Below are 20,647 nucleotides of genomic sequence, written 5' to 3'. Positions count from 1 at the left end.
GAGAGAATGCACTGCCAGGAGAGGTGATGGAAGCAGATACAGTAATGGCGTTTAAGAAGCATTTGATATTGGCGACATGGTGAGCCAAAAGCCCTATTTCTCTGATGTACTGTTCTACCTTGTGGAGCAGTTCATTTCTTTTGCTGAATTGGCTTGAACTGGAGGAATTAGGACACTTTCTCTTTGCAAAGCATTGCAGCTGAAAAGCACATAAAACAATAATTCACAGAATAATATTCACAAAATATTTAATGCTTATTTTTGTTTGAAAATCCAATATAAACTAATTATTATAGAAATAATTGTATATAAAATGTTTCATATAAAAGGCTTCACCCAGTTTATAAATAAAGTTCAATTTGGACCTTTGATTTTTGCATACAAAAATAAAAATTTAAACTGTACATTTTACTTAAAAAACATAGAACAGCTCGTAGTTAACTTGCTGAGAAGTAGCTCAACGTCCATTGGAAAGTGATGTATTTATCTTTGAGAGGTTTGCAATAATGCAGAAATATCCTAGTTTTAACTTGCTCAAGATGTTTATATTACCACTGTATGACCTGACCTCAGCCAGATAGGTAACTGTGTTCTGGTTCAAATCAGCTGCTCTGCTCCATCCTTCACTGGGTGTGGCACTGATCTTTATAACCATGTCAGCAGGAGAGTAAGCAGGTTAGGTTGGCAATACACAAAGGCTGCTGCTTGGCGAGTGACTCCAACAGGTTGGGAGGAAGAGCAGGAGCACCAAGATCAACCTGAAAAATAAAGAACGAGAAAGCTCAGCTTAATTTGTAACATGGGTGTCAACCTTAGTCACATTGTCACATCTACTTTACCTGAGTCAGGTAGATAAGTCTTGTTATCTCTTTCCCATTGTGGTTGTCATGCTGCAGGATCCAGCCACTGGGCAGCATTTCACCTCGTACCATCTCCTTCACAGGTCGAGGCATTGATTCCTCATAGATGGATTGCATCGCCAAAATGTACTGCTTATTCTAGAGAAAGAAAGTGATGCAGACTCTGAGCGTATTGCATTGCACATTCTCCACATCGCAAAAGTATAAGTTGTGATTCTACCATGTAGTAAACAGAGACATCCAGTATTAATGGGAGTGAGATTATTCACAGCAAGTTCTGTTTGCAGCTGTCTGCTACTCAATCATGATCAATAACACATTAGCCAATTCCCCAATGGGTTGCAGTCTATAAAGATATAAGATGGTATTGTTTATTTTAATTTTTAGGAACACATGCTGTGTTTACTGGGGTTGTTGTAAATTGAGCCACTATAGCTCTCATGGCAAACTAGTTATGGTGATGTAGAGAGTGAGGAATGGCTGATTATGGACTGATAACAGCCACACCACCTATTATGCAGAGTGCATGTGTAGTCTACAAATATATAAGCAGAGAAGGCAACATAGGCCTTGGATAGATTCAAAGCACAAATCAGTGTGTAATTAGCAGGGTAGATGGCTGCAGAAAAGAAGAATCACAATCATAGGTTGTAATATGGATCATTTGAAGATGTTAAGAGTTCAAATGCAAGGATCACAGAGATAACAATGCCCATACTTAAAACACAACAACTGTACCTTTTTAGCCTCCACACTGATGCAGCAGAAGTCCCTGGGCTGGTTGAGACGGCAGGTGTCAATCACAAGGTAAACTTGAAGAAGGAGGGAAGATAATCAAATGAAACAGCATAAGATTGTAAAGCAGTTGGTTTACAGATTTACAGAACATTGACAACATACAGCCATCCTTTATATCCAGGTGAAGAGTTGCCCATCGTAAATACTCTGCATGAAAAACCCTGTGAAACGTGGTGGATTAAAGTGGTATCAGTTTGTTGATGCACTAATATTTATCCTGGTTCTCCTCTAAACACCTGAAGCTTGATGAATGGCCTCTTGCTAACGACAAGTGATGGGAAGAAGGATTTCGACCAGAAACGTCACCTATTCCTTCTCTCCAGAGATGCTGCCTGTCCCGCTGAGTTACTCCAGCATTGTGTGTCTACCTTCAATTTAAACCGGCATCTGCAGTTCTTTTCTACGCAGCTAAGATGCTTTCCACCAAATAATTCAAACATTGGTTACCTGTTACAGTGCAAAACCACAAAGAAAATTATATTGCTCATCAGACCGAATTTGACTTTTACTTTCAATACTCATTCAGGCAGAACATTCCATGCATAACTGTTAGCATTGCTAACCCGTGGTTAATTTACCTTGTATCTATCTTCTGCCACTGATCAGTCACTTTATCTTCACTTACCTTATGATTTCAAACCTCATTTGACGTAGCAGTTTTTATACGTTATTCAAGACTCTATCCCTGGAACATCCCTAAATATCCAGGGCCTTCAAAGTTGGGCAGAACACTGGTTGAGCTCCAACCAGTATTTTAAAGGTTCAACATAACTTGTTTAATTTGTCGTCTCAGCTTCTGTTTGGACAGAAAATAATCTCATGTGCCTGTTTAATATTTCTCTCAATTTGAACCCAGGTCTCTCGCTGTGCACTTTGTTTAAAGTGTACCATTGATCTTTTATGGTCGCTCCTCGTTTTTCTTACAGAACACAACCTTTCAGGCAAATCTCAGGGAAATGTTTGTCCATTTCAGCAGCCTGCCTACATTTCCCAGCACATTGTTCATTACCCAAGTTTCAACTAAAAAATTACTTTCATTGAAAATTTTAATTCTGTTATCCCAATTTCATGACCTTCCCTACATATTTGGGGCAACAAACCCACCCATCTTTGGGATGTGGGAGGAAAATGGAACACATGTTCACAGGGTGAACATGCAAACTCCACCCAGTCAACAACTGAGGTCAGGATCAAACCAGGTCTCTGATGCTGAGATAGCAATTCTACCATCTGCGTCGTTGTGCTGCTAAAATAAATACTAAAAGGAGCAGTCCTAAAAAAATATTTCACACAAAGGAAACGCCATTCACCTCTACTGCTTCCTTAGTTGAATATCATTTACAACAATAATGGCTGTTATACCCAATTGCTCATCAAATAAAGCACCCCCTTTGCTATTACAACTATCTTACTGATCTGCCCTGGGACTTGCAAGGATTAGTGGACATAATACAATTGAAGGGGTGTGTGGTCTGTTGTACCAGTAACTCTTCAACAGTATTCTCTCACTATCAGAATTAATTTCTATTTGCCATTTTTTGCCTGACGGCCCAAAGGTATATCTCTTCCTGCAGTCTTAAGATACCTTAAAATCAACAAGGTCACTTTCTGTATCTTCTGCAAATTTCTTCATTGTCTAATCTACACCTGAGTTCAAGGCATTAGTCATAAGAACAAAAAACAAAGAAATGCTGAGCCTTATGGAACTCCATTTATAACAGCCACAAAACACTCAGCTCATCTCCCCTGAAATGACTGCCATTGAGCAAAGTCCGGAGCTATTTTGCCACTCGGACTTGGATCACATTCACTCTTTCTTTTTTGACCAGCTTGCCATCGTAGAACCTTGCTAAAATCATTACACTGGTTAAAACATTGGTTTAGCGACTTTTAAATCTGATTAACTAATCAGACTCAAAACGTTGCCTATTTCCTTCGCTCCATAGATGCTGCCTCACTCGCTGAGTTCCTCCAGCATTTTTGTCTACCTTCGACTTTCCAGCATCTGCAGTTCCTTCTTAAACATAATATAAAAGTTAATCTGATCAAACATGAGCACCCAGCCAACTGCTTAGTGGGTATTTATTGACATTGAGGATGTAGGCATGTGTTGTACTGGCTGACAAAAAGATCTGGGTAAAGAAAAAGCTCATTCATCTTTCTCAGTTACTATTTAGAGATGTCCATCAGGAGTTCTCATTTGAAAACAAACCTTTTTACTGTACACTGGATAATCAATACCAATATCAAAGAGGTTCATCAATTACAAACTGAACTTGACTTAGATAACTGAAGCTCACGTTGAACCAACCTGAATCAAGGTACATGGGATGTAACTTGATAACATTCATGTGTGAAGGAAGTCTCATTACTCCTGAGGAAACCCACAGACACTGGGTAAAGAGCTTGGAAGGAATTGCCAGGAAGATTTAGTGGTATATTTTGAAACGGGTTAAGATCAATCAAATCAAGAAAGTAAATGACTAAAGACCAGAAGCTGTGGAGATCAGTGCATCTTACCGAGCTCAATGCCGTGTCCCAGTTGTTGGTGTATTTTCACCGTTTTTAATGCCTCGTCATAGAGCTGCCTCTTGCTGTTATCCTTCACCAAACGCCACACAGTGTCCAATGGCTTCTCAATCACGCCAACTCCCATAAAGCCATGCTTGGTGGAGGAAAGGTACCGCTTATAAAACATCAGGACATCTTTTTCCATGCCATTGTATCTAATGGAAACAGAAAGAAAACTGAAAGTACATGACTAACTATGTAATTTTTAAGATTCAAAATACTACACAAAGCATTGCTTCTGTTTTTGTGCAGAGATAGGCTGAGTAAGTGTTGCAGTTTCAGCTTTGGCCCAACCCACCCATGCTGAACAAGATGCCCCATCTCAGCTCGTTCCACATGCCTGTGCTTGGCCGATATCCTTCCACACCTTTCCTATCTATTTACTTGTCCAAATGTTTTAAATTATGTTAATGTACCTTCACTTCCTCTGGCTGCTTGTTTTATTTACCCATCACCTGTTGTAGGCAAAAGTTGCCTCTCAGGTTGCTATTAAATCATTTCCCTCTTACAGCGATGTCCTCTAATTCTTGATTCCCTACCTTGGGAAAAAGATGCTTGTACTTCCACCCAATCCACTCCCCTCATGATTTATACACCTCCATACGACCACCGCTCAGCCTCCTGAACTAGGAATAAAGTCCCAGCCTGCGCATCCTCTCCCCATAGCTCAGACCCTCATGCTCGTAAATCTTTTCTGCACTCTTTCCAGCTTAATGGGGCATATTTACTATGGCAGAGTGACCAAAACGACACTGTACTCCAAATGCAGCCTCGCCAACATATTGTACAACTGTAACTTAACACTCCAAATGTTATACTCAATTATCTGACTAATGACAGCCAATATGGTAAAAAGCTTCTTCACTACCCTATGTACCTGTGATGCCATTTTCAGGAGACTATGTACTTGTACTCCTAGATCCCTCTGCTCTATAACACAGCCCAGGACCCTACTGTTCACTGTGAAGTTCCTTGCCAGGTTTGACTTCCCAAAATGCAACTCCTCACACTTATCCAAACACCATTAAACATCTAGCTGAACGAGATCCTGCTGTAATTTGTTCTACTTTCTACAATACCAACGATTTTGGTATCTTCTGCAAACTTATTAATTTGTACTGTTTCAAATGAGATGACAAATGAGATGTCCATGGGACATAGGTTTAAGGTGAAGAGGAAAAGATTTAATAGGAATCTGAGGGGTAACTCTATCACACAAAGGGTGGTGAATGTATGGAACAAGCTGCCAGAGGAGGTAGTTGAGGCAGGAACTATCCCAACATTTAAGAAGCCGTTAGACAGGTACATGGATAGGACAGGTTTGGAGGGATATGGACCCAATGCTGGCATGTGGGACTAGTGCAACATGGGACATGTTGGCTGGTGTGGGCAAGTTGGACTAAAGGGCCTGTTTCCACACTATCACTCCATGACAGCAGTGGGCCCAGCACTGACTCCTGAAGCGTAACACTAGTCACAGGCCTTCAGTCAGACAAACAACAGCACTACCACCACCCTGGTCCCCGGTTCATACACTCCTCCAGGAATACACTTGATCCCAGCTGCTTACACCTGACCCACGCCTCCTTTTTGCAGAACACAGCCACAATTTCTCTCGTCATCCAGGCCAGGGTTCATTACTCCTACCAGCCTTGCCCTTCATTCTAACAAACAATGCTGAGGATACCCCCAGATGGTAATACAATATCCCAGGGCACTTCACTGAAGCAGAGAAATACTGGCTAGCAGTTTTATCAACTGAATCACCAAAGCTTCATTGAGTTACTGTGAAATCATGCTTCTGGGAGCTTCCTGTGTTTAGATTAGCACTTCTTACAGTACAACAGTAACAACAGTGCAAAGATGCTTCGGGCCAACCTGCGCCAGTGGCAATTCTTGTAAAAATGTCTTTAAACCTGGGGTGAATCATGTCAATGCTGTACATTTGTTATCTTGATGAATTCATGTACCTCCAGCCAGCTGCTGCTTCACCAGTGAGGTGGTGTCCAGGATGGTTCACAGATGCACTTGTGATCTGAAAAGATTGGGATTTTCATCATTCTGTGCTTTGTAGACAATGTAAATCAAAGATTTTAAAATGTACACAGGTCACTCCTTTGAGATTGCCAACAAGGGCAGCACCGTGATGTTGAAATGTCTCAGCCTTGGGATTCACCCACGGGTCACATTCCTGGAGCTCCCTCCCCTGCAGACCCAGGACAGGGCTTTAACTGGGCATATGGAGAAGGCTTGCCATCAGTCAAGGTTGGCCATCCTGAACATCAGTGAAGAGGTGCTGCATGGGGTGGGCACTGGGAACGTTGGCCCTTTCACAGGTTAGGCCTGCTTCATCCTATCTTGTAGTGCTGTTACCATGCTCCCACTTTAGAGTGATGCGGATACTGGGGATGGTGGGATATGAAGAGTTACCAGAACCTGCTCTGAATGAACCAGTATGCAGTCACTCCTGCCTTTCTGAGGCATTGGTGAGGCTGAAATCCAGTGCTGGTGTGATTCTGCGGTGTCGGGTAGCCAACTGAAGTGCACAGGGCAAACACAGAAGGAAATAACCCATTGAAGGGAAGGATTGTATGGGGCAGCATGAATAGCTTTCCAACAGGATAATTGGACACTAATCAATAATTAGTCATCAATAATTTCAAGAACATGTAAACACTCACCTCTGCTGTTAAAGAAGCTACAGTCAGAATAGCCAAATCTTGATACTTTTTGAGAAAGGTTGAACTATGGTGACAGCTGCTTGTTATTTTTCCTGCAATTGAGAGCGCAAGTGGACAGGAAGCTGCAGCAAAAAACAAATCACATTAAATGTCATTCATTGGTGCAATGGTTCTTTATTATCACATGTACCACGGCACATGAATTTTATTTTGCATACTGTTCAGTAAAGTATTCCCCTCTCCTGCAGCCTCTAGACCACTCCGTATCAGCAGCAGTGGTTACACTTTGTCTCCTTATCCCATTCTCTCATCGCTAAATCCATATTAGCCTTCCCTCTTGCAAACCACCATCCAAGTGACCTCAGAGCAGGAAAGAAATCTTGTAATGAATTCACTGGCCAGGATCTTACAGCCAATATTCTGCAGATGATTCTAAAACAGGGTAAACAGCATTGAAAGGAGAAAATGCAAGAAACACCCAGCAAGTTAGGCCTTGACTGCAGAGAGAAACAGTTCAAAGAAAAGAGAAACAGGTCAAAGGCTAGGTCAGAAGTGGAAATCAACAGCTAAGAGTTAGTTTTAAGTGACCCGAAAATGTGGATTAGTGGGATAAGACAAATAAAAGATTAGCGATAAGGTGAGACGGGGGTTATCATGGTGATACTGACCACTGAGCCACTTGGTTTGGGGCAATTGGGGAGAGAAAAAACACAGGACATAAAATCTGTGAAATGTAGGTCACGAGGAGAAACCAATGCAGAACATTATTCATGCCCCTCCCTAATGGCCATCATTAATCTGTCATTAGACCGCTTCGTAAACATCAGAATGACATTGTGGTCTCATGCTATCAGGGATATTCCCCATGTCCTATCCTACCTTCCTTCCGCTAGTCTCTTCTGCAACTTCTCTTCCCACTTTACTAATTCTGATGAAAGGTCTCATTAATAATAATAATAATAATAATAAATTTTATTTTCGGGCACCTTTCAAATCTCAAGGTCACCTTACAAAGATTAAACAGAAGAGAAAAAAAAAACATATAGTCGGAGAAAAATAAATAATAAGGACATCATCAATACACAAATTAAAGATAGAAATCGCTCCAAAGACACAAAATCAAGAAATCAAAAAAAAAACACAATGTGAAGAGAGAACAGCGGCAGCTAAAGCGCGCCAGCGTCCACTCTCTCTTCCGACAGCCATCTTGGACACAGACTAACAAAGTACCTTACACACAGAAAAATCATCCCCCCACAGTGGTTACCACTGTGGGGGAAGGCACAAAAGTCCAGTCCCCAACCCCAGTTCTCCCAAAAGTCAGGCCTATTAAGGCCACCGCTGTTGCCTCAACGGAGGCCCGATGTTCCTGACCGTTCTAGCCGGGTGGTCTTGCCCCGGCGTCGGGAGAGTCCTCACAGCGGCTGGGCCACCTGGAACGGCCGCTTCCTAGCAGGGAATTGTCGGCTTCCGAAGCCGACAAGGACGCACCGAGTTGGAGCCCCCAGGCTCCCGATGTTAAAGACGGCGCCGCCCGCTCCGCTCCGCAGCCCCGCAGCCCGGAGGTGTTGCTCTCGGCAGTCCAGCTCACCGGAGCTCCAGCGCGTCGATTCAGCGCGGCGACCCAGGCAAGGCATCGCCCGCTCCGCTCCGCGATGGCGCTCCAGCGCTGTGCTGCCACCGAGGCCGAGGTGCTGGGCGGTCCCCACCAGGAAACGGCGCTCCAAGCCCGCTGGTAGGCCACGAGGACGGGTCGACGGGCAGCCCAGAGAAAAGGCTGCCTCACCGACCAGGTAGGGACCTAGAAGTAAGGTTACCTCCTTCCCCCCACAATAAGAAGTCAATTTCTCCGAAAAAACGACGAACAAAACTAACTAAAAACTGGGGAAAAAAATGAATTAAACGGACGGCTGCTGGTTAGCAGCCATTCCCCAAGATGGCTCCTCCTCCAAGTGACTACTTCACTCTCCACAAATCATTACCATTTGCAGTATTTTTGATTTTCAAGACAAAGAAGGTGTACAACAAGCAATGCTGTGGAAGAAAAATGTATATACTCCTTTATTTAATTGGAATTGAACAAGGTAAGGAAGGGGTGTTTTGGATGTGACAATTGGCAGCTCTCGCTTGACCAGGTGCAGAAGAGGTTCGCGGGAATCGGCAAAGTAAGCTTAGACCTATTACCTCCGGTCTGGTAATGTGACGAATTGTGGATGGTGAATGTAAAAATGAAATGGGAGCAGATAACAAAGTTTGTTGACATTTCTGAGAAGTTACAGTAGATCACCCGCTCCCCCTACCGCTAGCAGCGTAGATACGTTGCAGTAAATGGGAGGCTTATGATTAGCTTGGGATGGAGATGGTGACGTGGGCCGCTTGAAAGATGAAATAGAATTATATCAAGATTCCCTTGTATTGTGTTTGAATTGTATTAATCATCTGTTGTTGAATAAGATTAACATAAGCGAACAGTATGTTATGACTAATGGAACAATTGGTACTGTGTAGTTGATAGAATATTTTCGTAGAATAGTATCTAACAACAGTAAACACGTTGTTTTCTGCACAGTATAATTGTCAGTTAATTCTGCTGTGAATTGGTGGGTAGTTTACTGCTGCCATCTCTCCATGATATCATGCAATAAACTCTTGAAGCGAACCTACGAAGTCTATAACTTTTCGTTTTTTCCTTTAAATCCCCTCTAAATTAATTTATTCGACAAATGCTGTATAGAGGTATAATCCATTGAACCACTTAAAACATATTTTTAGAATCTGTTGGTATCCCAACATGGGTATTTGTTTATAATAGGCAGAATGCCGCCGGCTACGGGAGTCAAGATCGACCCGTCAACTGGGGCTCGAGGCCCCCGACCGAGGAAGAACAAAAGGAAGGACTTGAACTTTATTTCGCCTTCCATCACAGCGAGGAATGTGTAGGAGTCACTGTGGTGGATGTTCATGTTAAAATGTGTTTTTGGGTGATCTGTTACTTTTAATTGTATGACTGACCTGGTATGTTCCTCGTATGTTGCAAAACATACTTGGTGAATAAAGTCTGATTCTGATTCTGATGGAGGGAAAGATATTCAATTATTGGAGGGAAAAAAGGCTGTTATAGGGAGAGCAACTGATGGGTATTCCGTCACAGAGACATGCGGAGAATAGTAACAGATACACGATACACTGACAATCACCGTCTCCATCACAGGAGACAGACAATCAACTGACAACTATTCTAAGCCCACTGACCTACAGCTATCTAGACTACACCTCTTCCCATACTGCTTCCTGTGAACACTATCCCCTACTCTCAACTCTCAATTCCTCCGTCTACGACGCATCTGCGACCAAGATGAGGTTTTCCATACCAGGACATCAGAGATGTCCTCATTCTTTAGGGAACGGGGCTTGCCCTCTTCCATTATAGACGAGGCCCTCACTAGGGTCTCCTCGAAATCCCGCAGCTCCACTCTTGCTCCCCCTTCCCCCAGTTGTAACAGGGCCAGAGTCCCCCTAGTCCTCACCTTCCACCCCAGCAGCCGTTGCATACAGCACGTAATCCTCTGCCATTTTCGCCACCTCCAAGGGGATCCCACCACCAGCCACATCCTCCCATCTTCACCCCTTTCCGCTTTCCCTCTGTCAACTCGTACCTTCCCACCCAAACCATCCCCTCCCCAGAAACATGTCCCTTTACCTCCCCTCTCCACTCCATCCAATGACCCTGACAGTCTTTCTAGGTGAGGCAGAGGTTCACTTCCACCTCCTCCAACCTCATCTACTGTATCCGCTGTTGCAGGTGTGGACTCCTGTATATCGGCGAGAACAAGCGCAGGCTCGATGATCGTTTCGCTGAACACCTCCGCTCAGTTTGCCTGAAACTACCTGATCTCCTGGTTGCTGGACACTTTAACTCCCCCTCTCATTCCCACACTGACCTTTCTGTCCTGGGCCTCCACCATTGTCAGATTGAGGCCCAGCGCAAATTGGAGGAACAGCACCTCATATTTTGCTTGGGCAGTTTGGGCAGTATGAACATTGACTTCTTTAACTTCAAGTAACCCTTGCTTTCCCTCTCTCTCTCTCTCCATCCCTCCCCCTTCCCAGTTCTCCGACCAGTCTAACTGTCTCCAACTACATTTTATCTGTCTGCTTTGTTGTTACCTTCACTCAGTCAACAATAATCTATTCTACATTTTCCTTGAACTCTATTCCCTTTTCCCTGTTTGCACACCTTCACACGACCTTATCTATCTATCCTCCTCCCTGACGTCAGTCTGAAGAAGGGTCTCAACCCGAAATGTCAGCCATTCTTTCTCCCCAGAGATGCTGCCTGTCCCACTGAGTTACTGCAGCATTTTGTAGCTATCTGCAATGACATCCTCTCCTCAATAATGCTTGGCCTCCTTGATTATGAAGAAACTACCACCCATACCTTAAGGTTATTCAAAAGTATTTAAATATTCTGCTTCCACCTCTCTAGAGTTCCAAAGACTTGTTAGCATTGAAGATAATTCACTCTGCTGTCTTAAACAGATTTTTAAACCGTTCCCCCTATGGAGGAACTCAACAGGTCAGGCAGCATCTATGGAGGCGGAGGGATAGTCAACATTGTGGGTCAAGACACTTGCAACAGGATTGAGAGTGGAGAGGTATAATGGTGAAGGCAAATGCTAGGCAAAGTGGTCACCTAGTCTACGCTTGGTCTCACCAATGTAGGAGGCCACATTATGAGCTCCAAATACAGTAGACGAGATTGGAAGAGGTGCAGGTGAATCTGGAAGTGCCATTCAGGTACGTGAATGGAGGTGAGGGAGGAGATGTAGAGACGGGGTCATACCTCCTACAGCTGCAGGAGAATGTGCCAGGGGTCAGGGAGGGGTGAGGAAACCAGGATGTCACTGAGCGTAGTCCCTGCAGAAAGGAGAGAGGGGTGGGGAGGGAAGATGTGATTACTGGGAGGATCACAATGTAGCAGCTTGCTGGGATTCCGTCACTGGATCCTATGTGTCTAAAATCTTCTGGATCAGCCTACCATGAACTACTTCATCAGATGCCTACATAACCTACCTTAGCCTCCTTATTTCTTCAAAATCACACTTTCAGAATCAGAATCACACTTTATTCGCCAAGTATGTTTTGCAACATACGAGGAATTTCATTGGCCAGGTCAGTCATACAATTAAAAGCAACAGACTCAAAAACACATTTTACCATGAACATGAAGGCAAAATAAAGTTCAACTCCTTTTTGTTCTTCCTCGGTCGGCGGCCTCGAGCCCTCCGTTGACGGGATGATCTTGACTCCTATAACCAGCGGCGTTTGGGCCCTCCGCGTTGAGGCGTTCAGCTCCTGCATCGGGGGGGGATGTCAGCTCCCCCGCGCCGGGCAATCGAATCTTGCGTCAGGGCTGGTCGAACCTTCCGCGACGTTGGAGCTTCCCGACTCTTCACAATTTACCTGGTGCCTCAGCAAATATAGCAACCAACCCTTTGGTGGTTCACCCAAGTCATTCATTTACATTGTAAAAAGTAAAGACAGTAAAATGCCAAAAAGCTTATGGGTTTTGGTGGTACCCGGCTGGTAATTCCTCCTGACTGATATTATGACCATCAATACCATGACACTCATTTGTTCAGCTGTTATACAGAAGTATAATCCATGTTTCAGTGAACCTGGTGTGTTTGAGGTGCATGGGAATGAGTTCCCAGTGAGTTTAAACGTTGAACAGGAAATCCAATGAGCCAGATGCTGAACATTTGTTTAGTGGATTATTGAAGGCTTACCTCATTTATGCCCCCTCCCTGCTCCCTGTTTAACAGCCACCACACTCTATTATATCACCTGCCACAAGATGGTTTATTTTCCACAATAACGTTTGATTTGGCAACGTTATCAAAAACTTACATCCACTCATTTCCCTTCATTCCACAACACATGACTTAATCAAAGCAATGATTCTCAAATCAACTCAATCAGTCAAATTAGACACACAAATTCACACGGACACAAGAACTGTGGTGGGGCCTGAACACATGGATGCTTGTGCATGAGGCATCTCGAAACAGGGCCTTGTTAAATCGCTGTGAGCGGAAATGTTGGTGAATGGAACTTAGCAGGAGTTACAACATGCGCAGCACAATCTCGATGAGTTTAGGGAACATGTTCAGTGTTACTCACCATGTTGAGTGACTTCAGTGTCTTTAAACTGTGAGTTGCCACAAGCTGTGCACCTGTTGCTGGCCATCCCAGGATCTGCACGGCTTTTGCTCTGCTGTTATTAAACAGATTTTATTCAATAAAAACTTGCTCCATACAACGTGATTTATTCAAGATAGTTACTGGAAATTTGAAATAAAATTATCTGCACAGAATGGCTAATGTAAAGGGATATTAAATCCTTATGAAACTCCTTTAGGCTGAATATCTCATTATTTACTGATCAGTCTCGTTAGTTAAAAGCTTTCACACAGAGTTACCCGATCACTGAGGCACAGTCACGATTCAGTGAGATCCTCGTCACTTGCCCGGTTGTGTACAACTGTAACGTGGTTTGTCCGTAGAGAATAGTTTTGCCGGCAGCATACACGCGAATTAATTTAAAAAATCTCTTACAGTTTCTAAACACAACATTCCCCCAACATGGTGTTTCAAGTTTCCATCACCTGCGGATGGTGGCTCAAAGGAGACTGATGCAATAAAACAAATCTGCTTTAGTTTCACACTAGAGTTGTTGAGTGGTACAGTACTGAAATGTGCCCTTCAACCCACATGTCCATGCTGACCCTCTTGCCCACCTCCACTAAACCCACTTGCCCGCATTAGAGACATATTTCTCTGTGTCTGTCCAAATGACTCTTAAACAGCAATTGTATCTGATTCCACCACTTCTTGTGGCAGTCCTTGTAGTACATGACTGGTCACAGACCTACAATCAGAAAACTATCCTACCACGATCCCCTGCCTCCAGTCACCAAGTCAGTTTTGGTCCAATAGCCAGTTGACCTTGGATCCCATGAACCTTAACTTTCCATCCAGCCTACCATGCAGGAACTTGCCTTATTAAAGTTCATATATGCCTTCATTAATCTTCATAGTTGCCTTCTCAAAAAACTCAATCATCTGTGAAAAATTGCAACAATTAAACACAACACCCATCTTTCAATTCTGTCCATGGTCACAAGGTGCTGCTCTTTTACAAACGTGCTGGTTGCATCTTACACACACACAAAAACAGGCACTCTAACACAAAATCCATGACTTCTGCGTTGTTTAACTTTTCACTTTGTAGTTTAAAGAACGCACTAATCTTATATTTCCAACATAAGATATATTTTTTTGCAGTGTCTACTGCAGCATCTTTAAGGTGGATGTAAAATGTGCACAATTTAAACAGATGCAACGATCCTTCATGGGCATTTGGCCAAAGTTTATTTCACAACAATTGAAATAGATTACCTAGTTTGAAGTCTAGTCTGAAGAAGGGTCTCGACCCAAAACGTCACCCATTCCTTTTCTCCAGAGATGCTGTCTAATCCGCTGAGTTACTCCGGCTTTTTGTGTCTATCTTCGGTTTAAACCAGCATCTGCAGTTCCTTCCCACACATACCTAGTTTCTGATCTTGCCATGTGCCACCATACTCTCTAAACAACCACAGTAATTACACCTCATTGGCTATGAAGTTCCAGTATAGACTGAGGTCGCTGTCTTCCTTTCAGCTGTTGTATTGATTACAGACTGTTCACTGAGGTGCTGGGGTTGTCAGATACAGAGGATGGACCAATAATGGGCATTTTATCCACAGCACCTACACAAGATTGAGAATGTTGAGTTCTTGTCACAGGGAGTGTGTTCTCACCTTGGTCTGGGGGTTGATGTCAGGGGAAGCCGTGGTACTGCTGCTGTAACCAGATGTGGGATTGGACGAGAGGCTGAGATTTGAGCCGGTGCGCAAACTGCTTCTGTTGGCCAACTTCCTCATCCGCTCTTGCTCCTGAGAGGGCAGTTATAACAAACACAACTCAATATTCAGAGCAACCGAATACTTGCAAAACACATTCCTTCACCAAGCAAGCTGCAGATTGTTTAAAAAAACTCTCTCAAGTATTGCCCACAAACATGTTCCCACACCCTGCCTTTACCCTAGTGATTAGGAACGTAAGTGTGATGGTGCAAGGCTCACATGTCACTTTCAGACAAGGCAGAAATTACCTTCATTTGGAATTGGAACTATTCCAAATTTGATTTTTGATTTTCTACATCAAATAATTAGCAGTTACAAATTCATTTTCTCTAATTGAATCTTTTAAGCCACATAATTTGCTTACATAATGTGTTTGGTCATGTGATGGGAGCAGAATTAAGCCATTCGGCCCACCATTCAATCATGGCTGATCTATCTCTCCATCCTATCCCATTCTCCAGCCTTCTCCTCAAAACCCCAGACATCCTGGCACTGTCTTGCTTGAATATTTTCATTAATGGTACTAATTTCGGAAGAGAGAGTGGACGCTGGCGCGCTTTAGCTGCCGCTGCTCTCTCTTCACATTGTGTTTTTTTTGATTTTGTGTCTTTGGAGCGATTTCTATCTTTAATTTGTGTATTGATGATGTCCTTATTATTTATTTTTCTCCGACTATATGTTTTTTTTCTCTTCTGTTTAATCTTTGTAAGGTGACCTTGAGATTTGAAAGGCGCCTGAAAATAAAATGTATTATTATTATTATTATTATTATTATTATTAATTTAACGATATTTCCAAGATTAAACTAAACTCTTTTTTTCAAACACCTAAAGTTCACATTTTCAAAGTTCCAGACTCAACTATAAAAATGCCTAATAACACACAGTTTTGCATTATTCCCTCATTATAATGCTGAATAATGTTTCTGAAAGTTACCTTCAACAATTGTAGGATCATTTCCTGCTGTAAACGGCATTTCTCCTTCTCAGCCCTCGCACGCAATTTATCTCTTGCCTTTGCTATTTCTGCTTTTGTTTCCTCACGAGCCTTCTGATAATCTCTAAGCAGAGACTCTATCTCAGAAGGAGTTTCCAGCGGGGCCTTCGCGACTGCACGAGTCCTGCAGGATTCAACAAATCATTAACCGTTCTCTTTAGGTTTAACCAATGTTGGTAAAGAATTGTGAAGGCTGCTGGAACAAAGGTGAAGAGTAGACAATCTCCAATTTCCACCAATTAACCCAGAGCTTCAGTAACAGTTCAACTCTCTAAAACTAACATATGTTTTACTGTCTAATGGTGCAAAGAAAAGGCTACAAAGATGAATCAGAAAATAAGTCATTGATTGCTGGAAATCAATCTAGGAACGGGTCTACTGTTTGTGGTATGTATAAATGACCTGTACGTAAATGTAGACAAAAATGCTGGAGAAACTCAGCAGGTGAGGCAGCATCTATGGAGCGAAGGAAATAGGCAACGTTTCGGGCAACGTAAATGTAGATGGGTTGGTAAGTAAATTTACTGATGATACCAAAATTGGAGGAGTTGCAGACAGTGAGGAAGACTGTCATTAGATACAGCAGGTTGTACATCAGCTGCAGGAATGGATGGAGAGATGGCAGATGGAGTTTAACCTGAGCAAGTGTGAGTTGTCGCACTTTGGGAGGTTGAATGTAAGGACAGAGAATACAGTAATGACAAAACCCGTAACAGCATTGATGTGCAGAGGGATCTTCGAGACCAAATTCACAGTTCACTAAAGGTGGCAGTACAAGTTGATAGGGTGGGAAAGAGCCATAGGGTATGGTTCCCTTCATTGTTGGAGGCATTGAATAAAAGAGTCAGGAAATCGTGATCCAGCTCTGTAGGATTTTGGAGCACTGCGTGCAGTTCTGGTCACCCCATTAGAGGAAAGATGTGGAAGCTTTGGAGAGGGAGAGGGTGCCAAGGAGGTTTACCAGATGCTTCCTGGATTAGAGGGTTTCAGATACAGGGAGAGGTTGGATAGACTTGGATTTTTACTCTGGAACGTTGGAGTTTGAGGGGCGGCGATAGAATTATATAAAATTCTAAAAGGCAACGATAGGGAAGATGGTCAGAACCATTTTCCCCCAGAGCGGAAATGTCCAACATTAGAGGACACAGCTATAAGGTGAGAGTGGGAAAGTTGAATGGAGGTGTGCGGGGCAAGTTGTATTTTTACACTGAGGGTGGTGGGGGCCTGGAACGAATTGCGAGGGATGGTGAGGGGCACATACTACAATAGCAATTAAGAGCCTTTTGGATTTGCTCATGGATATGCAGTGAGTAGAGGAATATGGATGATGTGCAGGCCAATCAGATCAGTTCAGCCAGGCATCATGATCAGCACAAACATTGTGGGCAGAAGGGCCCGTTCATGTGCTGTACTGTTTTATGAACAGTTGCCTCATCATCTTTGCCACTGCCCCTGACACTAAGTACGATGATGGTCCCAGCGAGTATTTAACTGTTGGATATTTACTTGGCACTTTGACGTGTTATAATATTAGGAAGCACAGGCAGGGAGATGAATATGCAGCAGCTTTTATCGAAAGCTAAGTTGAGAGGCTTAGAGGGAGCGCCAGCACAAGGACAGTCACCAGGAACGGGAAGGTGCAGACAGGCTGAAACCAGGGGTGAGCAGAATTGATGCACAAAAATGAGGTGTTGCAAAGACTCCCCTGAACAGGCAGCGTGAGAGAAACAGAGCCAAAGCGCAAGGTCAAGTTAAAACATTAGCCGTCCCTCTCTCCACCAATGCTGCCTGACCTGCTGAGTATCAGCTCACCATCAACCTCCACCCCTCCAGGCAGCAACTTCTTCACCCTCTCCAAAGCCTCCACATCCTTTCTGGAATTCAGCGACCAAAACTCCACACAATACTCCAAATGTGACCAAAGCAAAGTTGGCTGCAGCTGGAACATGGCTTCCATGTTCCTTGTACTCTATGCCCGGCCTAACTGATGAAGGAACTCATTGTCAGGGAGCAGTGGACCTGCACCCCACGATCCTTCTGTGTATCAATACTCCCCCAGCTTTTGCCATTCACTGTATGCTTTCCTCTTGTATTTGACCGCCTCCCCCCCAAATTGCACCATCTCACACTTGTCTAGATTATAAACACCATCTGCCATTTCTCCACCCAAATTTTCAACTGATCGATATCCTGCTGTACCTTTTGACAACCCTCCTCTATCCAATTTGTGTGTTATCCACAAACTTGCTCATCAGCGTATTTACTTAGTTCTGAGGTTTCCAAAGCTGTCGATTGTTTAAAAGGAAGAAAGTTGATTGCAGAAAATACCAATGAGTTGTGTATATATCAACCTGGAGAAAGCAGAGGTGAATCCTGAGATTGCCTGTGAATCTCAAGGTGATTCACAGGCAAACAGGATTCTGCAAGCTGGATGCAGAGGAATTTAACATGGAATGGAGAAATCACATTATGAGCAGAGTCTGAATAGGTTGCATAGTCCGTATTCTTGATTCCATTTGTTCGTGAGCCGATCTAAATGCCTCTGAAATGTTTGCTTTCCCAACCTCATGGCAGCATGTTCCCAGAACTTACCACTCTGCGTAATAGGTTTGCCCAGTCAATTTCCTTTCAAACCTCCCTCCTTCACCTAAACCTATTCTTTGACATTCCCATCCTATCTACATCCCCCATAATTGTACATAGTTTTGCCAGGTCACCCTCAGCCTCCAACACGCCAAGGAAAACAATCCAATGTTATCCAACCTCTCCTTACAGCTAATAACCTCTAATCTAAGCAGCATCCTGGTTAATCTTCTCTGCCCCGTCTCCAAAGCCACTGTGATAGACTGACCAGAATTGCACAGGACACTCCAAATGTAGCCTTATTGGGCTTTATAAAGCTGCAACATGCCTTCCTGACTTCTATACTTAATACCCTGACCATATGCAACGGTTTGGCATAAAGTCCTGCATTTCATACCTGATGCATCTTTATAAAGTCTACTTTCCATTTTACTTTATTAGTCATCCTCTGGTGTGCTCCAGGACAAGAAGGCTCTGCAGAGAGTAGTGCGTTCGGCCGAACGCACTATGGGAACCTGAATCGCCCCCCTGCAGGAACTATACATCAGGAGGTGCAACTCCAGAGCCAATAAAATCATGGGAGACCCCTTCCACCCCTGCAACGGACTGTTCCAACTGCTACGGTCAGGCAAACGCCTCCGTTGCCATGCTGTGAAAACGAAGAGGATGAGAAGGAGTTTCTTCCCAGAGGCCATTAGGACTGTAAACTCCTATCTCACCAGGGATTAACCTACTGAACCACTCTACTGCTTTTTTTGAAAATTGCTGTTTTTTTCCCTTTTTCCTTCCGCCCACAATATTTAATATGAAAAAGAATATGTGATTCTGTTACATTCTGTTGGTAGTTTGTTTGGTTTGTCTTTTTGCACAAAGTCCACGAGCATTGCCACTTTTCATTTCACTGCACATCTCGTATGTGTATGTGACGAATAAACTTGACTTGACTTAACATTTAGCAATCGATTCTATTACACACAAGTAGATGTGACAGATTGAATGGAAGTTCTGGGTATAGTCAATGTAAGACACTTTACCCCACAGATGCTGGACGGTACATGCAGAACAATTCCATGATGTAAGCCACTCACCGTGTATTCTCCACCATGTCCTGACGTAACCGCTGGAGATACGTCCGCCGTTTGCTCGGCAGATCTTGTTCATGATTCAATGCGGCTGGATGTTTTTGGTGATGCAAGGCAAAGTGTTTCTGTGGACTCAGGCTACGGGTCCTCCTGAACTTCTGCATCTTCACATCTCTCTCCTGCCTCAGGAGTTTTATGGTTTTCATGTGTCTTTTACAATGTTCATGGAAATAATAAATATAGATCAGTTTCCAGCTTTTTAATGGATCAGAATAAACATTAATGCACGTGAAGTGAATAATACAGTTGTTGCTTCAGCAGAGTTAACGAGTGCCTAATTATTAGCTAGCCCAACATTTACTTAGATCGATGCCTTTGGTCATGAACAAAACCTCTCTGGCCTCAGGCATTTAAACAGGAGGGTCCATGGCGACAGCCACTCTCTGTCACTGCCGCAACATGGAGTTTAGCATGATTACAAAACAAATCCCTTGTTTGTTTTTGTGCCTATGGAGATTGAGAAGCAACATCCTCAAACAGAGCCGTCAGATAAATAAGTGGACCAAGGTCCGTGGGAGAAAATTAGATAAGCAGGAGAAGATTAACATTGTGCTGTTTACAGTGATCTAAGTTCATAGTACAACAAGCGAGAATCTGAACAGTGGCACGGTTCCTGAAAGTAGACGCACAGGTCAGACAGGGTGCAGAAGGCAGCGTTTGGCATGCGTGCCTTCATCGGTCAGGGTACTGAATACAGGATTCTAGTTACACATTTTTAGGAAGGATGTCATTAAACTGGACAGTGAGCGAAAAGATTCGCAAAGACATTACCAGGTTTTGAGGGCTTTTGTTATAAAGCAGGGAGGCAGAAGGGAATAAAAAGAGTTTGCTTCTGTCTGTTGCTGTGATGTTTGGACCATGTACTCTTCTGCCTCAAATAGATCCATAGACTACACATGAGTGAGGCCAAACAGGAATGCATGGAATGGTCAAGTCCAGAAGTAATAAAGGTTTCAGTGGCACAAACAATTAAACAAGATGGAGCTAATGTTACAGAAGCAGGAACATATAGTTTTAATAATGGTGTGGATATCCAAAACCTATCTGGG

The 20,647-nt window shown here is 43.3% G+C and overlaps 1 protein-coding gene across 2 annotated transcripts in view; it reads right to left on the bottom strand.

The window, feature by feature from the left end:
• Positions 1–231: 231 nt before the first annotated feature.
• The window catches only part of stard9 (StAR related lipid transfer domain containing 9), a 182,831-nt gene continuing 162,415 nt past the window's right edge, over positions 232–20,647 (bottom strand). Inside the window, exons 25-34 of one of the 2 annotated variants that reach the window (XM_033026744.1) lie at positions 19,545–19,748; positions 15,814–15,997; positions 14,773–14,907; positions 13,094–13,187; positions 6,911–7,032; positions 6,200–6,264; positions 4,179–4,384; positions 1,599–1,672; positions 840–998; positions 232–758 (exon numbers count right to left, since the gene is read on the bottom strand). In XM_033026744.1, coding sequence (XP_032882635.1) covers positions 657–758; positions 840–998; positions 1,599–1,672; positions 4,179–4,384; positions 6,200–6,264; positions 6,911–7,032; positions 13,094–13,187; positions 14,773–14,907; positions 15,814–15,997; positions 19,545–19,748 — 1,345 coding nt within the window. In that variant the 3' untranslated portion in view covers positions 232–656. The remainder of the gene's footprint in view (positions 759–839; positions 999–1,598; positions 1,673–4,178; positions 4,385–6,199; positions 6,265–6,910; positions 7,033–13,093; positions 13,188–14,772; positions 14,908–15,813; positions 15,998–19,544; positions 19,749–20,647) is intronic. The other variant, XM_033026745.1, reaches the window with a different exon arrangement.

This window comes from Amblyraja radiata, chromosome 9 (genome assembly GCF_010909765.2).
Source record: "Amblyraja radiata isolate CabotCenter1 chromosome 9, sAmbRad1.1.pri, whole genome shotgun sequence".
Taxonomy (NCBI): Eukaryota; Metazoa; Chordata; class Chondrichthyes; order Rajiformes; family Rajidae; genus Amblyraja; species Amblyraja radiata.
The sequence above is the reverse complement of the archived record's forward strand: the minus strand, read 5'-3'. Positions and strand labels throughout refer to the sequence as shown.